The sequence below is a fragment of the Anas platyrhynchos genome, chromosome 14 (genome assembly GCF_047663525.1).
Source record: "Anas platyrhynchos isolate ZD024472 breed Pekin duck chromosome 14, IASCAAS_PekinDuck_T2T, whole genome shotgun sequence".
Lineage (NCBI taxonomy): Eukaryota > Metazoa > Chordata > Aves > Anseriformes > Anatidae > Anas > Anas platyrhynchos.
In genome coordinates this window covers 1,452,303-1,470,713 of record NC_092600.1, presented here as the reverse complement: position 1 = coordinate 1,470,713, position 18,411 = coordinate 1,452,303, and the positions used below count along the sequence as shown (strand labels likewise).

At 43.1% G+C, this 18,411-nt stretch overlaps 1 protein-coding gene across 1 annotated transcript; it reads left to right on the top strand.

Annotated features, from left to right (window-relative positions):
• The first annotated feature begins 2,198 nt into the window (after positions 1-2,198).
• On the top strand, positions 2,199-17,751 carry HSPA4 (heat shock protein family A (Hsp70) member 4). Its single transcript, XM_038186649.2, has 19 exons — positions 2,199-2,480; positions 5,334-5,391; positions 6,960-7,100; positions 7,716-7,838; positions 8,304-8,403; positions 8,784-8,917; positions 10,429-10,673; positions 11,062-11,138; positions 11,449-11,600; positions 12,577-12,683; positions 13,007-13,140; positions 13,598-13,779; positions 14,084-14,173; positions 14,666-14,818; positions 15,309-15,434; positions 16,365-16,472; positions 16,575-16,694; positions 17,095-17,256; positions 17,491-17,751. Exons 1-19 carry the CDS (start codon positions 2,374-2,376, stop codon positions 17,695-17,697), a joined length of 2,526 nt encoding a protein of 841 aa, XP_038042577.1. The 5' UTR covers positions 2,199-2,373; the 3' UTR covers positions 17,698-17,751.
• Positions 17,752-18,411: the final 660 nt, after the last annotated feature.

The window sequence follows — 18,411 nt, the reverse complement described above, 5'->3', positions numbered from 1 at the left end:
CTGCAACACAGCCGTCATCAGGAATGATAGAGCCTTATTGAAGAGTACGTACTGGGAGAGTTCAGTGTGCCCTACGGGTTCGGCTATTCTCGAATCCTGCTTGTTTCTTAGCAGGATTTATTACAGTCTTTTCATGCGTTGTACAGTAGAAGTTTCATATTTTTTAATATGAAAAACATTGAGAAAATAAGAGTGGGGAAGACCACAGAATTGAACCCAACATGACACCAGCTCAGATTCTGAGCTGATTTAGGCATTTTCCCCCAGCTGTTTGTATCTGCTGATCAGAACAGCCTCTTTGTGCCTGCAGGCCCCTCTCCCCTCCTTCCATCTCCAGGGGCAGCAGGATTTATTACAGGCTTTTCATGTTTTGTACAGTACAAGTCTGATTTTTTTATACCAAAAACACTGAGAAAATAAAAGAGAGTGGGGAGGGCCGCAGAATCTGTTCCATCTCACACCCCGATGTAACAGCAGCCCGGATTCTGAGCTGATTGAGGCATTTTCCCCCAGCCTGCTTGGGCCCGTGGCACCTCTCCCTCCTCCATCCCCAGGGCCAGCATCTGCTGCTCCTGCTGCCCAGCTGCGTCCAGCACAGCGCCCTGGCAGGGGCCAGGCAGCCACAGGCGAGGGCAGCAAGGAGCTGGCCCTTCACTGGCAGCTTCACTCGTTTTGAAAATGAAAGTGAAAAAAAAAAAAGGAAACTCTATGATATTCCAGCTTTTAATTGTGCCTCGAGCATGTGCTGTGTGATAGTCTCCGCGCAGGCTGGTGCTGTTTGTTGGCACTTTCCCATACTCTCAAGGACATCCGAGGTTAAACACTTCATTATTATTCTGTCATTAGCACCATGATGCAATTCCCAGCCCACCTACAGCTGCCAAAGCAGTGTCACTGAGCACGCCGTGAGGAATTGCAAGCACTCGGAGCTGAGGCTACTCAACAGTCTTTGGGGCAAGAGTCCTTCCTGCTTTAAATATTGAGTTTCTCTGCCATGTGTCTTCTGTATCACTGAAACAAGGCGCAGCAGTGTAAATTTAGGGCCGGGAATTTGGAAGCGTCCCATTTATAGCACACTGCACTTCCGTACCTTCAGCACGTTTCATCTCAGAATTAAAAACTTTCCCAAACATTATGTTTTGTAATGTAAGTAAAGTATCTGAATCACGTTTGCGTCGGGATGAACTGGCCGCTCCTTGGCACTTTATTCCCTGACCTCTCCCCCAGCAGAGCTCTCCCTCAGCTCCCCTTGGGAGCCCTGCCGTTGTCCCAGCACTGTGCTTGGTCCGCTGCAGCTTTCCTGCGTCGATCTGGTCTCACCAGGTGACAGACCTATGCCATGCAAGAAAAAAGCCTCTTTGCTTTTCCTCCCTGAGTGAAAATCCCTGCCACCTTCCCAGTCAATCGCTTACCAACAGCTTTTTCCCCAAGCCTGCTGGCCTCGCGCTGCCCTGGGAGCTGATGCAGCCGTAGGGTCCGTGACATGGGGCAGCGGCTGGGCTGCGATGTGCTAACAGCAATGCTTCACACGCTGCTAGGGACCTGCTGTCCTGTGAGGATGTAAAGGAACTGTGATAAATTTAAGCAGTAGCAGAGGTGGAAACTGACTGACTTCTGGGCACAGCCCTGGGCTGGGAGGCTTTGAGTCCAGCCTGGGTTTGGTTTGATTTCCCTGTAACTCAGAGACGCAGCCAGGCCCACACAGGGCCTCACGACCCCCCAGGGCCCCTCAGAGCTCCCCAATGCCCCCCAGGGCCCCTCAGGGCTCCCAGGGCCCCTCATGGCCCTGTACAGCCCCTCAGAGCCCCCCATGGCCTCCCAATGCCCACCAGGGCCCCTCACGGCCCCTCAGAGCCCCCTCAGGCTCCCCAGGGCCCCTCACAGCTCCTCAAAGCCCCTCATGGCCCCTCAGAGCCCCCCAGGCCCCTCAGAGCCCCCCAGGCCCCTCACGGCCCCTCCGTGCCTCGGGCCCGGCCGCTGCCGCCTCACGCTGGGGGGGGGCGTGGCCAGACACGCGGTGGGCGTGGCATGCACGAAGTGGGCGTGGCCTCATGCTGGGTGGGCGTGGCCACGCGCGGGCGGCCCCGTGCGTCCCGCCGAGGGGCGGAGCCACCGCGCTCCCTCCCCCTATCCGGGGCGGGGATTGGCTGGGCCCGGCGGTCTCGCGAGATCTTCCCCCCCCCCCCCTCGTTTTCCGTTGCCATCCCGCGCGGCGCGGCCCGGCGGGATCCTTCCAGAAGTGCCCGGCCTCGCCCCGCCCCCTTCCGCCAAGCCCCGCCCCCCTCCGCGCCGCGCCGCCGCCGCCGCGCATTTAAAGGGGCCGCGCCTCAACTCGCCTCAGCGCAGAGCGGCGGGGCCGGGCCGGGCGGCGCCATGTCGGTGGTGGGCATCGACCTGGGCTTCCAGAGCTGCTACGTGGCCGTGGCCCGAGCCGGCGGCATCGAGACCGTCGCCAACGAGTACAGCGACCGCAGCACGCCGTGAGTCGGCCGGGGGGGGCGGGGGGGGGAACTCTGTGAGGCGAGGCCCGGGGCCTGTGAGGCGCGGGGGGGGGTCGGGGCCTGTGAGGCGATTGGGAGGGGAGGGGGCGGCTCCGCGGCTTTGTTCCGGGCCCGAGGTGGGCTGGGGGGGCCGAGGGGGGCTCCACGGGATAAGAAATGGAGGAAAATGCCCCCAGCCCGCCGGCTGTGCTGCGGGGAGGGCCGGGCTCGCGTATCCCGGCAGTACAGACAATAATTGTAGGGGTATCAGGGGGATATTTAACGTGAGGCCTCTCGGAGCGGCTCCCAGGAGCTGTGGGAGCCGGGTCCCGAGGAACTGAGGTGTGCCTGGGAGGCTGCACGGATCCACATTGAAGGAGAGGGGAGATGCTGGAAGTCACCCGGCACAGCGCGCTGCCCAGGAGATAATTTATCCACCCCTTCCTATTACACATTATCTTATATTCATAGAATCATAAAATCACAGAGTATCCCGCGTGGGAAGGGACCCACAGGGAGCACCAAATCCAGATCCTGGCATCACACAGCTCAACCCAAAATTATATTGAGAATGCCCTTAGCGGTGCTTCACTCTCAGGTGCTGTTCTGGTTCCTTCATACACTCAGGGCCTGCAGAAAGCAGTGCCCTGAGCAGGCACATCCATGCTGAGAGGTGGGCACAGCCACCAAAATGTCCTGAAAGCAGAGGGCCTGGCTCAGCAAGTGAGCTTTGTGAGCCCTGCCCAATGCTCCCCTTGCAGTGCAGTGGCCTGGCTGGTGCTGTGACCGAACCCACTCACAGCTCTGCTTTGCTTCTCCCACAGCCCTGTGGGGTTTGGATTTGTACATCCAAAAGTGGTGCCGCACAGCTGTCCTTGGAAGTGGTGTTCCTGAAATGCAGAAGTGGTGGAGATAAAGCTAGAGGCGGGAGGAGGATTAAGGCAGTTTCCTTACCCACGAGGAAGAGGGTGCTTGAGTTACACCGAGTAGCTGTGAGTGACCTTAGGAGGCCGGTGCTGTGTTTCGGTGTGGTGGCAGCTTGCTGCTGGGGCTGTGGGTGTCCGCCAATATAGGGGTGGTGAGGGCAGGCAGGGCAGTGCCTGTAGGTAGCTGCGAGGTGTGTTAGGGAGGTCAAAGCCCTCCTTCAGTTGCTGCCTTAGACCTCAGCTGACCTTCACTGCGATTATGTTTCTATTTAAAATGCTACAGCAAGTTACTCAACTTCCAGTAAGTTGTGTAATTAATAGTGTAATTTGTACTTAATGGGTTACCCTGGCTGCTTTGAAGCAATTTGGGGAATGAGGCTGGCAGGCTGCTCCCCCCTCGGTTACGGTTCTGCTGGGCTGCCCCGGTGCCGTGGGGCTGTCCAGGGGCACGGCTGCTTCTGTGCTGAGCAGGTGCAAGCGTGGATAACGCAGATGTGTGCTCCCAGAACTGAAGTTATTCCAAATCTGTAACGCAGCCTGCCTGTTTGGTTACAGTGCTCTAACCCTTTCTGGAGACAACCCCCACCTCGAGGTACCAGTCTGACAGGGCTGCAGAGCTCTGCCCTAACGCAGGGAGCGGCAGCGTGCTGAACACTGCCGATGGCTCCTGCGTTTAGCAGCTGCATGTCCTTTCCTTCAGGAGAAAGGCACAGATTCACCTTCATGCCAGAATTTCTTTCTGGAGAGCCAGGTGAATTAATAACGAGCTTCCTGCTCGGTGCTGGTCAGGTTTCCAGCTGTAGCACTGCAGCGCCTGTTCCTTCCAGTGTGGGCCTTGGGGTTTGCCTAGCGCCAACGAGCCTTGCTCTTCATTAACTAATCTCATGAATAATTGCTTTAGAAGGTTTATTCCCCAAATGTTAATTTGGTTGTAATATTTGCTTAAGGGGATGGGCCTTGTTTCATCTATTAAGCTATTAATAAATTGGGTGCATATATTTTCAAAATGAAAACCCAAGGTAATTATCTCTGTCCCTCCGTTCTGTTTCTGACAGTTTCCATTCAGAGGACCAATTCTAAACATTGGGCAGAGTTGAAATTTATTTCTTGGGGCAGCCTGGTGGCATAATCCTGCTGTAAAGCTGTCTCGTTTGCTGCACAGAGATCACTGGGCTGTGAATGTCTCAGTAATAGCAACGATCTGCATAATGGCAGCCTTTCCTCTCTAACTACTTCAGTGGTACGAGGAGCTTGGATTTACTTTAGGGTTGATACAGTTTGCTAAATATGTAAGTCAAGGAGCTTAGTAGGACTAGGAATTTCTCCAAAAGGAGGTTTTCTTCTGTTTTCTTAGAACTGCAAGCTCTAAGCAGAGCTTGAGGTGAAGTACAGTTTTTCTTTGTTAATCTGCATTTTTATTTCAGTGAGTGCAGATGAAACCCATGAGCACCAGTCTTCATCTGCATTTTTTTCTTCCTGTGCTTGAAGGGTTTACTTAAACTGAGGAGTTTAATGAGCATTTTGTATAGATACGTAGGGGTAACTTTTTAATATTTGACTTGCCTCTTCTTTCTTCTGATCAGTTGATTGTTTCCTGTATTATTGGCTAACAATTTATCTTTGACTGGGTGATGTACAAGGATCGTTATTAAGATCAGTGTCTACCCCTTTATTACTTAGCTATAGAACTTGTTGTAGTGTGAATGAGTTCTAGTGCTGCTCTTCAGTGAGGAGCAGCACAGCTTTTAAGTTGGAAACTGGGTGCCTGCTTCTTTCCAGAGGTCATAGAAATAGATTCCCTGTACACAAAGCGACCAACTTTCTTAATGCACCAAATGTTAATTGTCAACACTCCTACCAAAAAGCATTGACTGCTGATGTTCAGTGCAGAGGTACCAATCGCTACTAATCTTTGTTCTTGTTCTAGATCATGTATAGCCTTTGGACCCAAGAATCGCTCGATTGGTGCTGCAGCTAAAAGCCAGGTGAGTGTGCAGTTTGGGTGAAAGCAGCTTCAGTGGTCAAAAATCAAGCTATCACAGGCTTTCTCATATGTGAAGCTTAAAAGGGCTCTGAACTGGCTTCCTAGTGTCTAACTGTGACAAACAGCTGAACTTAATTCAGTTGTTCAGTTTGTAATGCTGCTCTATCATCTTGGATAGGAATATAAGGGTGTATTTAATGAAATGGGGGGAAAAACTGTTTTTGCCTCAAATCTGAAACACTGTTGCTTCAGAACTTATATTTGTAACAAGCAATAGTGTTTCATCCTTCCTTAGCTTATCTCTCTGGATTAGGGTAGTTTTTTAATTGTAGCTATATTCCATACAACTCTTCAGGGCATACCTTTAGTAGAAAGGGGACAAACCTGATTATCTTATATAGCTCCTTGACTCTTCATGCTTGAGTTACAGCCTAAATGTCTCTTAGACTTTCTTATTCATGAGTTTCTGTTGGTGTAGGTAGGTAAATTTGCTTTAAGGACCAAGCAGTTTAGCTGACTTGCTCTACTCATGACGTTTGGGTCCTGCTGTATTGTATATTGTGTTGCTGTGAAACAGCAGTCAAACTTTTTTTGGAGTGCTCTACAGGAAGTGACTATTCAAATGCTTGATTTTTCTTAGCCTAAATTCCTAGTGAAGATTCAGTGTCTAGAACACAAATGACTGGACACAATCATGGCACTCAAGCAGAACTGTGCTAGAACTCAATGCAGATGTTCTTCTGGAATTGGGTGTCTGCTTAGCTTAAAGAAATGCATTGATACAGAGATCCAGTAGATAATGAGGTTTGTCATGCAGAAAGTAAACTTACAGGAAGTCAAACCAAACAAACCCAGGTTACTTAAGAAATACATTTCACTGGAACTGAATCACAGGTAAACATTGTCAGCTTGAACATTATTGTGACTTTTTCTGTGAGTATATCTTGTAGTATAAATGGAAGGATTAAACTAGGATACTTATATTGTGTGAAACATCAATGATTTTCTCACTTCTACATTTGCACTGATCTTTGCTGTTAAAAGAACTTACCTTTTGTCAGTTAAATCAAGTTGACAGTATCTTGGGGTCCTCCGGACTTTTTAAAGCTTCTTGACAAGGTCCTGTTCTGTAAGAATACCCACCTGTTGACTGTCACATGCATGTGATGGACCTGATGTGGAATCTGCATCACTATGCTTGTTACACTTGGTAACTTACTGGCTGCAGCACAGTAGAAAGGTAGGGTGGTAGGAAACAGGTAAATGGGGAAGACGCTTTCTTGTATCTTATGCACTATGAGAATGAAATGCTAACTACTTTGTGGTTTTGATAGACCCTTGGCTCAGTTTTCAGGCATACATTTTACTTTAAATCTTTAATTCTTGTAGGTTACCTGAGAGATCAGAGGGAAGCTGCCTTCTAGCATCTGCCCTGATACTATTAAGATACCAATGACAAATCTTCAGCAAGAGAAGCCTGAGAACCAAACTCTGTGTAGCTGTGTAGTCTTCTGTTTGAAATTCAGATGTTCCCCTGACAAGTTGTATTAAAGATTTCTTTTTCTCTAGGTTATTTCAAATGCAAAGAATACAGTACAAAGTTTTAAAAGATTTCATGGTCGTGCATTCTCAGATCCCTTTGTTCAAGCTGAAAAAACGAGCCTTGCCTATGAACTTGTCCAGCTGCCAACAGGTTCAACTGGCATCAAGGTAAGTCTGGAGTATTTTAAAGAACAAGAAGAAGAAAGTGATGCTTCCATTTATCTCTTGGTTTTGAATCTACCTGCTGTGACTTCTGTTCTTTTCTGACTATAAAAATCAAATCTTAAAAGGCAAATAATGCAGGTGGTCTTCCCAAGTGCTAGGTGAGACTGATTTTGCAGCTAGACAGCTATTTTTCCTTGCAAAGCCAGTTTAACACATACCACTTTATCAATGCATTTCTTTCTGTGGTGGGTTTGGAAGGCAGCTATTTGACCAACATACTTAATTTAGCTGCTGCTCATCTATTGCAAGGATGCAAGAGGTGAGCTTTACATGTCAGGTAAAGTGGCAGAAATTTCCTTTTGAACAATACCTGGATCTCTGACTTGGATTTTAGCAATAACTGGTCAAATTACTTCAGAGCAGCAGGGAGGGAAGTATCCTGGACACTGAGCAATCAGGACTCAAAACTGTGCCCAAAGTAGCATTGTCTATATGAATTCTCAAATGCATATTCCAGTGTTATGTATTTTACTTGCTGTACATAAGATGGGGCTGCATTAGTTTTGAAGCTTGCTTTCAGTAAAGACCGTGTAATGTACATACAATTTCTATTTGAAGGTCATGTATATGGAAGAAGAAAGAAACTTTACTATTGAACAGGTGACTGGAATGCTCCTCACCAAATTAAAAGAGACAGCTGAGAATGCGCTTAAGAAGCCTGTAGTTGACTGTGTTGTTTCGGTAAGTATGTGATAACCAAGGCTTCTGCGCATTGTTACTGTCATAAACTGAAAAGGCCTTAGGTTTAATTGGCAGTTTAATGCTATTACCAGTGCCTCGGGTCTTTCTCTTCTACTTCAGACTGAGTCTTATTCATGTCTTCCCCAAAGCTGGACTTACTTTGCTAATGACAGAGTGCCTTCAATTTCTGCTGTTTATCAGAATACTTAATATGTTTCTTGTTCTGTGCTCCTAAAGTGAGTGGTTTGTGAGAGGGAGTGAAGGAAGGTTCACCTCTAGCCTTTTCAGCTGTGATAGAGGGGGAAGAACAATGATGTAATGAACATCAAAACAAATTGGAAGGGTAACTCTCGGGTGGGGTGTGAAGGAAAGCTGCTGTGCTCTGTGCAGTCTCTACATGTTTGTGTGACTGTTTGCTATGGATGGGTCTTAAATGCTAATAATGAATATCTGTTCTTCTTGCAGGTTCCATGCTTCTACACAGATGCAGAAAGGAGGTCTGTGATGGATGCTACACAGATTGCTGGTCTCAACTGTCTGAGAATAATCAATGAAACAACTGCAGGTAATGTCTTACTTTCTCTCCCTTTAAATCACTTATCACTGTAGTTTTATTAGATAAAATGGTTTCTAATTTGTCACTGATCCATGTCCTCTGGAATAACTGCTGACCATTAAGTTTCCAAAGCCCACTATTCATTACTTCATAGGCATAAAGATGCTTCTGGAATACCTGTTTAATGGAGCAGTATCTCTTCTAGGAGGGGCTAATACTTCTTAGTGTTCTTCCGTGTTATTTTTACATCAGGATTATATTTAACAAGAAAACTCTGTAGCTTGAAAAATAAGATGAAATGTTAATGCTCTTTACTGCTGTACCAGCTACTACTTAAAGGAATTACAAATCTGAATGCCCTAACTGTACCAATTCTTGTTTCTGTGTAGTTGCCCTTGCATATGGAATCTATAAGCAAGACCTGCCTGCCCTAGAAGAGAAGCCACGGAATGTTGTGTTTGTGGATATGGGGCACTCTGCATACCAAGTTTCTGTCTGCGCATTCAACAAAGGAAAACTGAAAGTAAAGAATCTGTTATTCATTTATTTTAAGTACCAATAGAAATATTCATCAGTGCATACGCTGTTACAGGCAAGCTTGCCTGTCTTTACCTAAGCATGTCCAGGCAGCTCAATTTGTATTTTTAAACTTGCACTTTAGAGTTGAAAGTAGGGCAGGGAATGAGGGAGCTTTTTGAATGATATGTAGAAGAAGCAAATGTACATTGATCAGTGTACTTTGGCAAAGAATGAAAAGCTTGGATTCAATTTTTACAGATGTTTGGGTGCTGCTTTCAAAACAAAAAATACTCGAGTCATAAGATCTAGTGTGAAAACAAATTCCTAGAAAGGTGTAGGGGCAAACTTCTGTTTTGAACGCTTACTGTGGTGCTCATGTAAGAGTAATTTTTCTTAATGACTAAGGAAAAAAAAGGGAAGCTAAGCAAGTTAGTGTACTTCAGTGTAAGTTGCCAAGATGCTACTGTTTTGCCACAAATGTTAGCATTTATTAGTTAGCTTTTTTAGTCAGGATTTCTGCAGGTCCGGTTGTTTTCCCTTCACTAGAGAAACAAAGTGAAAGCATAGGGAAGTGAAACAAGAAGGCGAAAGTTATGAAAATATACACTTTGTAGTTGTTTCCTCTTATGAAGAAACTTCACCTAGTTTGTGCTTCTCAAACTTGTTTCTGCTGTTCTGAAGCTGTAGAAGTATTGAAGAGATGCTTTTGGATATAAACAGTGCTGGATAGCAAAGCAGTTAAAAATGTAGAAACTGAACCTCGTTCAGTCTCACTGAACCTACACTGTGAGAAGTACCAAGCTCACAATGTTAGAGTAGAATCAGCTGAGGACTGCAGGTGTTCTTCAGGCAATTCCATCATCAAAAATGAGCGTGTATTTGTAAATTAGCCACTTTTTAGCATTTGTGGTAATGGATATCCTTCTCTTGGAGCACGTGTGTTTGCTGTCATTCAAGAAAATTATCATTCACAAAGAGGCCAAATACTTGTAGAGCTGCTAGCACTTGTCTGTTAATGATAGCTTTCTCTGATAACATTTTGAACATAGCTAGTACCAGCTACAAGTCATAGGTAAACCTCTGCTCAGGTTTGGTAGGCTTTTTAAAAAGACTTTAGGATGTGTACAACTACTACTGCAGCTGTAACTCATGCTAGACATCAGATATTAGTGAGGCACCTGCTAGTGAGGTTGCCCTGAAATAAAAATAACTTTACTGGTAGCAAGAATTAAGCTATGTCCCGTAGTCATCTCATACATTGCACAATATTATTTGGAAAGGGGTTAGCCTTCTAGACAAGGCTCATCAAAAGATCCCTTACTGGCAAGGGCAGGATATAGATGAATAGTAGTGGATCCTTCTGTTGTGCCTGTGTTTCTTCATCTGCAGTAATGCTGTGATATGCTTGCTTTGATTCAAAGCTATGTTGAAACAGTGCTTTGACATGAACTGCTGATCAGTTTCACTGAAGCAATGATTGATTGTACTATTACTGAAGAGTTCAATTTTCTTAAGGTTCTTGCTACAGCATTTGACACAACACTCGGAGGCAGGAAATTTGATGAAATGTTAGTTGAATACTTTTGTGAAGAATTTGGAAAGAAATATAAATTAGACATCAAGTCAAAGATTCGTGCGTTACTGAGGCTATACCAAGAATGTGAAAAACTGAAAAAACTGATGAGCGCTAATGCCTCTGATCTCCCAATGAACATTGAATGCTTCATGAATGACATAGACGTGTCTGGAACAATGAACAGGTAATGTATATACTTTTACAAAGGTAAGCTGTAGAGCGTACTTCATTCAAGTTCCTTCCTTCTGGAAGGAAACTTAGTATAAAGTACTAGTGTTCAAGATTGGTGGGAGGAGGAAAATGTAAGAGAAGCTTGTGCAGGGGTTCTGCTTGAAATGATGATCTCTAAAGACAGCTCAGTGGCCTTGAACTAAGAGGAAGGGCTATAAAGGTTGCAAGTATGCCTGGATTACTAGGAACAGATTATGTGAAATAACTAAGTGTAAAGCTAGGATTGGGGAGAGTACACACTGCAGCATTTTAAAATTATTTCAATCTTAGCATCCTGTTTTATTTGCAGCTTTAACTAGCTTATGGTATGCTATAGTTTTATTTTTGGTGTCTTCTAACAGAAGCAAATTTTTAGAGATGTGTGATGGACTCCTTGCAAGAGTAGAAGCACCCCTTCGCAGCGTGCTGGAGCAAGCCAGTAAGTGTGTATGCGTTCTGTATTCTGCATGCAGGAAGGAGATGTCCTTAATACAAGCTTCCTCTGGCTGCTGACAGAACTTGGGCAGACTGATTAGCACAGCTAACCTTTTCTGGCTTAGTTTTAAGCTTTCTAGAACCTTTTCACAGAATCTAAGACCTGAAATTCTTACTGCTTAGAAATTTAGAACAAGCTCATAATAACAAGCTTATAATAACGGTTGGTCTAGTATAATGTAGTTTACAATGTCAGTGTATTCACTTAAAACAGAACAGTTTATTCAATAAACTAACATCTGACTCCTTTCTAGAGTTAAAGAAGGAGGATATTTATGCGGTAGAAATAGTTGGTGGTACAACAAGAATCCCTGCTGTAAAAGAGAAGATCAGTAAATTTTTTGGCAAAGAAGTCAGTACAACTTTGAATGCAGATGAGGCTGTTGCACGAGGTTGTGCGCTGCAGGTAAAAAGTGCTGTGTGCTTTAGCTGTGAATATTTTTATTGAAATCCATAAATACTTGAGCTGAAGTCCACAGGTAACATGAAGATGACTTCATGTGCATCATAGACTGGATTCACATAAGCTCCAGCAAGGTGGCTGGGAAAAATGAGAGTGGCAGTCTTAAGTGACTCCTTTGTGCTGTTTGTATAAGCAAAATCAGTGGGTCAGTATAGTCTGCAGTGAAATATACACTCTGCTCCAGCTGTAGCTGGAAACTGGTAGTATGATCATGGTCATATGAGGACTTTCTTTCCTTTGCAGGCTCCTTTTGGGAGCCTAAGTTAAACAAAGCTTTACAGGGCTACTGATAAACTTGTAATCTGGCAATTGCTTAATGATGTGGATGGAAATGAAAACTTGGGTTCTTGCTAATGGAAATCTGTCCTGAGCTGAGGCCAGAATCACCAAATGGCATAAGCAGTAGTAAATACTCTGTAGTTACTAGCGCTATGATCTTTTGAATGCACATTAATTTTGCTATGATCACCTTATTTTCCTCTTCAAATGCTTAATATGTGCTTATCTCTGTTCCATCTGTGGTACAAACCAGCTGTTGGAATGTAATCCGTTTAAAAAGGGGTTTTGTTATGATTTGTTCAAAAAAATCAAACCAACAACTGATACTGTCACTAAAACCTTTGGTTTACATTTTCTGATTCCTTGCACTGGCACTAAAAAAACTCAATGGCATGATTGTTCTAAATTAAAACATGTATTTGTTTTCAGAGTGAGCGGATCATGACAGCTTCCTGAAAAGGAAGGGTACATAAACGCTTGTAGTGTTTACTATGCAGTTCCTGAGTCCATCAATCAGCATTAGTCTCCCTTAACTTAGAGTAATCCTACATGTTAAGCAGCTTAAATAGCTACTTGCTGAATTAAATTACTATTCACCTGAAGCCTGAATTTCTGTAATATAACTCCTTTGTTCTTTCAGTGTGCTATCTTATCCCCGGCTTTCAAAGTGAGAGAATTTTCTATCACAGACTTGATACCATATCCCATTTCTTTGCGATGGAATTCACCAGCAGAAGAAGGGTTAAGGTAAAAATAATGTTCAGTCTTCTTGTGTGATTACATACAGCTTAAAACTAACTGATAACAACTAGAGGAGGTAGTACTTAGAACAATGTCCATCTAACATCTCAAACTTTGAGACCTTCACTGAAGTTAGTGACAGTAGGGGAGAAAAGGATGGCAAAGTTTAGCACTTCCTACATTGCTGTTGTGCTTACTTTCATATAAAACACTAGATCTTTTGTTACTTTTTAAGCTTTTCCATAAGTTGTAAAGAATATCTGGAAATGTTTTGCTAACTTTGTCAGAAGTGGCACCTTGTGCTAAACAAGTACTGTTTTCTCTTGCAGTGACTGTGAGGTCTTTCCCAAGAACCATCCTGCCCCATTTTCTAAAGTACTCACATTCTACAGAAAGGAACCTTTCACTCTTGAGGCATACTACAGCTCTCCCAAGGAACTGCCTTACCCAGATCCGGCTATAGGTAGTTAAGGCCATTCTGTGGTTTTAAACTTGATTAATCATCTTGTACATCTTTCCAGACTTCTTTTTAATTACATAGTCTGGAAAGTCTAATCTACTACAAATGCTGTAGGGGCAGGTTTACAAAGCCATGAATCTGCAATAAAATCTGTGGAGTAACATGAAGTTTATGGACAAGTATTCTAAATGCAGAGAATACTGATGCTGAAGCAAACCTGAAAGGGGCATACTCAGAACTGTGAGGTCTCATACTCTGATACAAGTAACTCCAGATTTACAGCATACCATAGACAACTTCTAATAAGTGTCCTAGTATTGCTGATGAAAAGGTCAAACTGCTTGGATTGAGTAGGTTTTGATATCTTTAGAGTGTGTACTGGCAATCTGCTGCCAGCAATAGAATTTACTTAATTTCATGTGAAGTTAATCAAGTGTTTTTTCTTTCTGGGGTTGTTTAGCTCACTTCTTGGTTCAGAAGGTCACTCCTCAAACAGATGGATCCAGTTCAAAAGTGAAAGTCAAAGTTAGAGTAAATATCCATGGTATCTTCAGTGTTTCAAGTGCATCTCTAGTGGAAGTCCATAAATCTGATGAGAACGAAGAGCCTATGGAAACAGATCAGCATGCAAAAGAGGAAGAGGTAATGGACTTTGCTTGCTGTTAGCTACTTGGAAGACATCATGAAGCATAATTGGTCAGGTTCTGGAAAGTTTCTAGAAATTGTAAAAGGATTTAGTAGGTGTGTCTAGCACCTAAGATACAGGTGTGATTAGGTACTGATTTATGTATGTCACACCTGTGACAGATCTCTTGAAACCATGACTTTGAGGTATACATGAATGTACTCTTGCCTAAAGAACATTAGGTGCAAGTAAAGTGATCAGCCTAAGAGCTGAAGCAGTGATCTGCATATGCATTAAACTGAATCTTTTTATGGATTTCAGAAGATGCAGGTAGACCAGGAGGAGCAACAGAAGACTGAAGAACAACAGCAGGCCCAACCTGAAAATAAGGGAGAGTCTGAAGAAATGGAGGTAAAATAAAAATCTGGACGATTACACGTTCTTCTGAATCTTACAGAAGAAGTTGTGTGTGAACATATCCACTACCTTTGTCATAGCTTTGGATGCTAAACTTGTATTTGAAATACTTGTTGTCTTTATTGTGAATGAGTTTTAAATACATGAATAGATTATTGCAGGCCTGTCAGGTGACCTTGTACTGGTAAAACAGGTGAACTCTTGCTCATAAAAGAAATCATAATTTTCAGTAACTTAAATACTAAAAGGCGGCATCAGGGTTGGGGCATCACCCCCATGACTGTAGCTAGTGTGCTGAGAAAAGAGGTCAGCAGTTGTATTAATTCTGACTCCTTTTGGCAGGTGGAATGTAAGAACGATGGTGTGCACTTCTAATGCTGACGTGTACTGACTTGTTAATACTTGTCTCTGTTGCCAATCATGAATACTCAGCTTGAACTAACTGATGATGCTGGTTTTTACTTTGAATATATTCCTTCAATGCAGACTTCTCAAGCTGACTCAAAAGACAAGAAAGTGGATCAGCCGCCTCAAGCCAAGAAGGCTAAAGTGAAGACTACTACAGTGGATCTTCCCATTGAGAATCAGCTGGTGTGGCAGATAGGGAAAGACATGCTGAACTTATTCATTGAGAATGAGGTAAACTCGTACTTGCCCAAGCTAAAAATGTCACTAGTAGATCTGGGGAGTTTTGCTGTTCATTAAGCTTGGTAAATGTCAGTGGTGGTTAGGGGAAGGTGAATACAGCACCTTTAGGGTGAACAACAGTGCCCCATAGAGCCAGAAATGTATTATTCTTGTTAAATGCTGTAACTCTTACTGGAGATGTGTTCTGCAGAAAAGATGGTGATATTCAGTGATTGTGTCCAAAATCAGCTATGGTTAAAAGCTGTTTGGCAGCTGCTACCATGATGGTGGCTGGTTCTTCATCTGGGGTAGACTGTGCTATGTTGGATGTCCCACCAACATTAAACTGAAATGAGATTTTCTTGATGTACTGTCTAGAGTTCTGTTATCCATAGTTTGACTACAGATTCTGAAATACTTAAGCATTTGTTAACAGGTATTGTGAAGACACCTAATGAGGTAATTAGCTTCTTAGCCAACTAATTTGACAACTTGTTTGCAGGGTAAAATGATAATGCAGGATAAACTAGAGAAGGAGAGGAATGATGCCAAGAATGCAGTGGAAGAATATGTGTATGATATGAGAGACAAACTCTGCGGTATTTATGAGAAATTTGTTACTGAAGATGTAAGTACTGCTAGCTTGATCATCTTCTAATGTTTTCCTGCAATGATCAGTTGTATTTTAATAACCTTGGACTGTATGAAGTAGTATGCTTTAGACTGCATTTTTAATACTTAAAATCTAAATTTGAAGAAATATCTTTAACCTTTCTGGCTGTGAAAATAATCTAAATGTGGACCACATACAAGTGGATGGTACCCAGGTTATATGGTGCTCAATTGCTGCATCTCTTTTGGAAAAGAGGCTGCTGTCAGTGTGTATTTTGACTGAAACAAACAAGGAACACTTGGACAGTCTTTAAGGCAGCCTATTCTACTTGAGCTCTTGTCAGTATTTAGGAATGGTTTCAAAATAGAAGAAGAGGCCAATCTAGGAGTATAGTAGGTGGGATTTGTCTGACTAAATGTGCTACCTTAACAGGTTGCATGAAAATCCTGTGGTATTAATTAGCTTTCCCTGGTATGCCAAATGAGCTTGTTGTGATCATCACTCTAAGGTAGATGATTACATGTCATCAGGTGAATCACTCCAACCTCAGCTGGATCTCTATTGATTATAACAGCAGCTCTGCTGGCAAGGTGTCTGTGGTGCCTAGGTAATGTATATCAGCTAAAACTGGGACAAACCAAGTAAGATTCACGGCACCTTTGCTAAAGATAGGTTTCACTCTATGACCAAGTCTGAGAACATAGTAATGATAAATATCAGAAGATGAGAAAAACAGGCTTTTGTGACAATACTGAGCTAAGCTCTTCCTTAAGCCTGGTCTCAGCCACTAAGCATTACTGAAGAATTTCTGTTTTTCAGTGAAAGTAGATTAACACTTTCAAAGTTCTTTACAAAAATGTTCCAGAAAGATTCCAGGCATCATTTAATACAGTCTGCAGTCTACTAGGATTATCTTGCATAACTATTTTGTATTGATTGCTTCAGGATCGAAATAGTTTCACACTGAAGCTGGAAGATACAGAAAACTGGCTTTATGAAGATGGTGAAGACCAACCCAAACAAGTTTACATTGATAAATTAACAGAATTGAAGGTATGTGGTGAAGAGTTTGGGAATGTTGATGTGTCCTGTCAAATCTTGCAGCATTGCTGTGATTCTGAACGCTTTCTTGATACCTGTTTTACTTTGTTTCAGACTCTGGGTCAGCCTATTCAAGCAAGATTTCAAGAATCAGAGGAAAGACCAAAAGCATTTGAGGACTTAGGGAAGCAGATTCAACAGTACATGAAGACTGTTCATGCATTCAAAGCAAAGGTATTTCCATGCTTAATTTCTGGCAAATACAAGGAAATAATACAATAAAAATGCAATAAATAAAGCTTATCTTGAATTTTACTAAGGCTAATCAAAAAGATGGTGTAACCTCCTGATTAGCTGCTGAGTTCTGTCTGCCACATTTTCAGAAGTGGGCGTTGGCTTGAAAACGGCAGTCTAAATGAGATCTTGATCCCTCTTGGAGGGGAAAATAGCAGCAGCAGAACTTCAATTTTCTGTCTGATTAGATCTGTGGGTGTGCAGGCTAATTGCTCTGCTAACCAGAATTGCCTTCTAGTTCTGTCTTTGTAGAACTTCGTATGCTAGTTTCTTTGAACTTTTAGCTTTAATTTGCATGCTTAAAGTACTTATTTACACAGCTACTACTAACCTGTTTCAGGATGAGCAGTATGACCATCTAGATGAAGCAGACGTAGCAAAAGTGGAGAAGAGTGCAAATGAAGCTATGGAGTGGATGAATAATAAACTTAATCTTCAAAACAAGAGAAGTCTTACTTTGGACCCAGTTATAAAAGCTAAAGACATACAAGCTAAAACTAAAGTAAGTCTTTATACACAATTCCTGAGTTTCACAAACCTGTTTCTTAATCTAGTTGTGTGCTAAGAGGAAGACTGAGAAATCTGTAATAGGACAGTGGTGAGGTATTTCTGTTGGACATGTACAAGGGAATGTTACCTTTCAACTTTGGATACTTAGCTGGTGACAAAAGTAGATGTGGCAAACATGTTTGCATATTAACAGTTGTTCTTTAACTTCTAACTATTTCCTTTCCAGGAGTTGACAAGTATTTGTAATCCTATAGTCACAAAGCCAAAACCCAAAGTTGAACTCCCAAAGGAGGAGCAGAAACCAGCTGAACCGAATGGACCAGTAGAAGGCCAGGGAGATGGCAACAGTGGGTCCCAGACTGCTGATGAACAGAGTGCTGCAGCTGCCCCAACAGCTACAGAAAAGAAGCTTCCTGAAATGGACATTGACTAAATTTCAGTACTTGTTTATATTATTGCAAACTACAATAAAGCTTTAAGTTGTTGACTTTGTATGTTCTGAATACAAATTGAAGCAAGTGGATACCACAGCACTCTTAGTACTATTTGGAGAGGTTTGGTCAGTGCCTAACATCAGAATACTTAGGTAGCAACTACTTGATCAAATAAGCAGTATTTCTTGCCATAGTCATTGTAGCTAGAACTTCCTGGGATTCTTACCAGAAACAGCCCTAAGCTGTCTCCTTTAAGCATGTTCAGGCCCAGTCTTCTTTTAAAGAAGTGAGACTGCAAAAGCTCAAGTCTAATTTGCTACACTGTTCACTTTCTCTTGTGGATCATAGCACGTGTTTATAAGAAGATGCCCATTAATATTAGGACTATGAGGAAAATAATGGGGGAGGGAGCCTGCAGCATAGTCTTTCATCTGTTTATCTTAGTCTAGCCATTGTTTGTGTTAACACACAACTCTAGTTTTATTTTGATCTGCACTTGAACAATTACTACTCACACAAGGTATGCAAAGCAGTGGTCTAGGATCAGTACCTTTAGTCCTTAGCTGGTATCCTCGCTTCAGGGATAGTCAGCCCAAACTCAGACTCATTTACCTAGTCTGTAGAATAGCAACTGTATACTCGTAACAGATTGGACTATGAATGTGCTCTTAAATAGGGAAGTGTATATTCCCCAGCTAGTTAGACTACAAGAA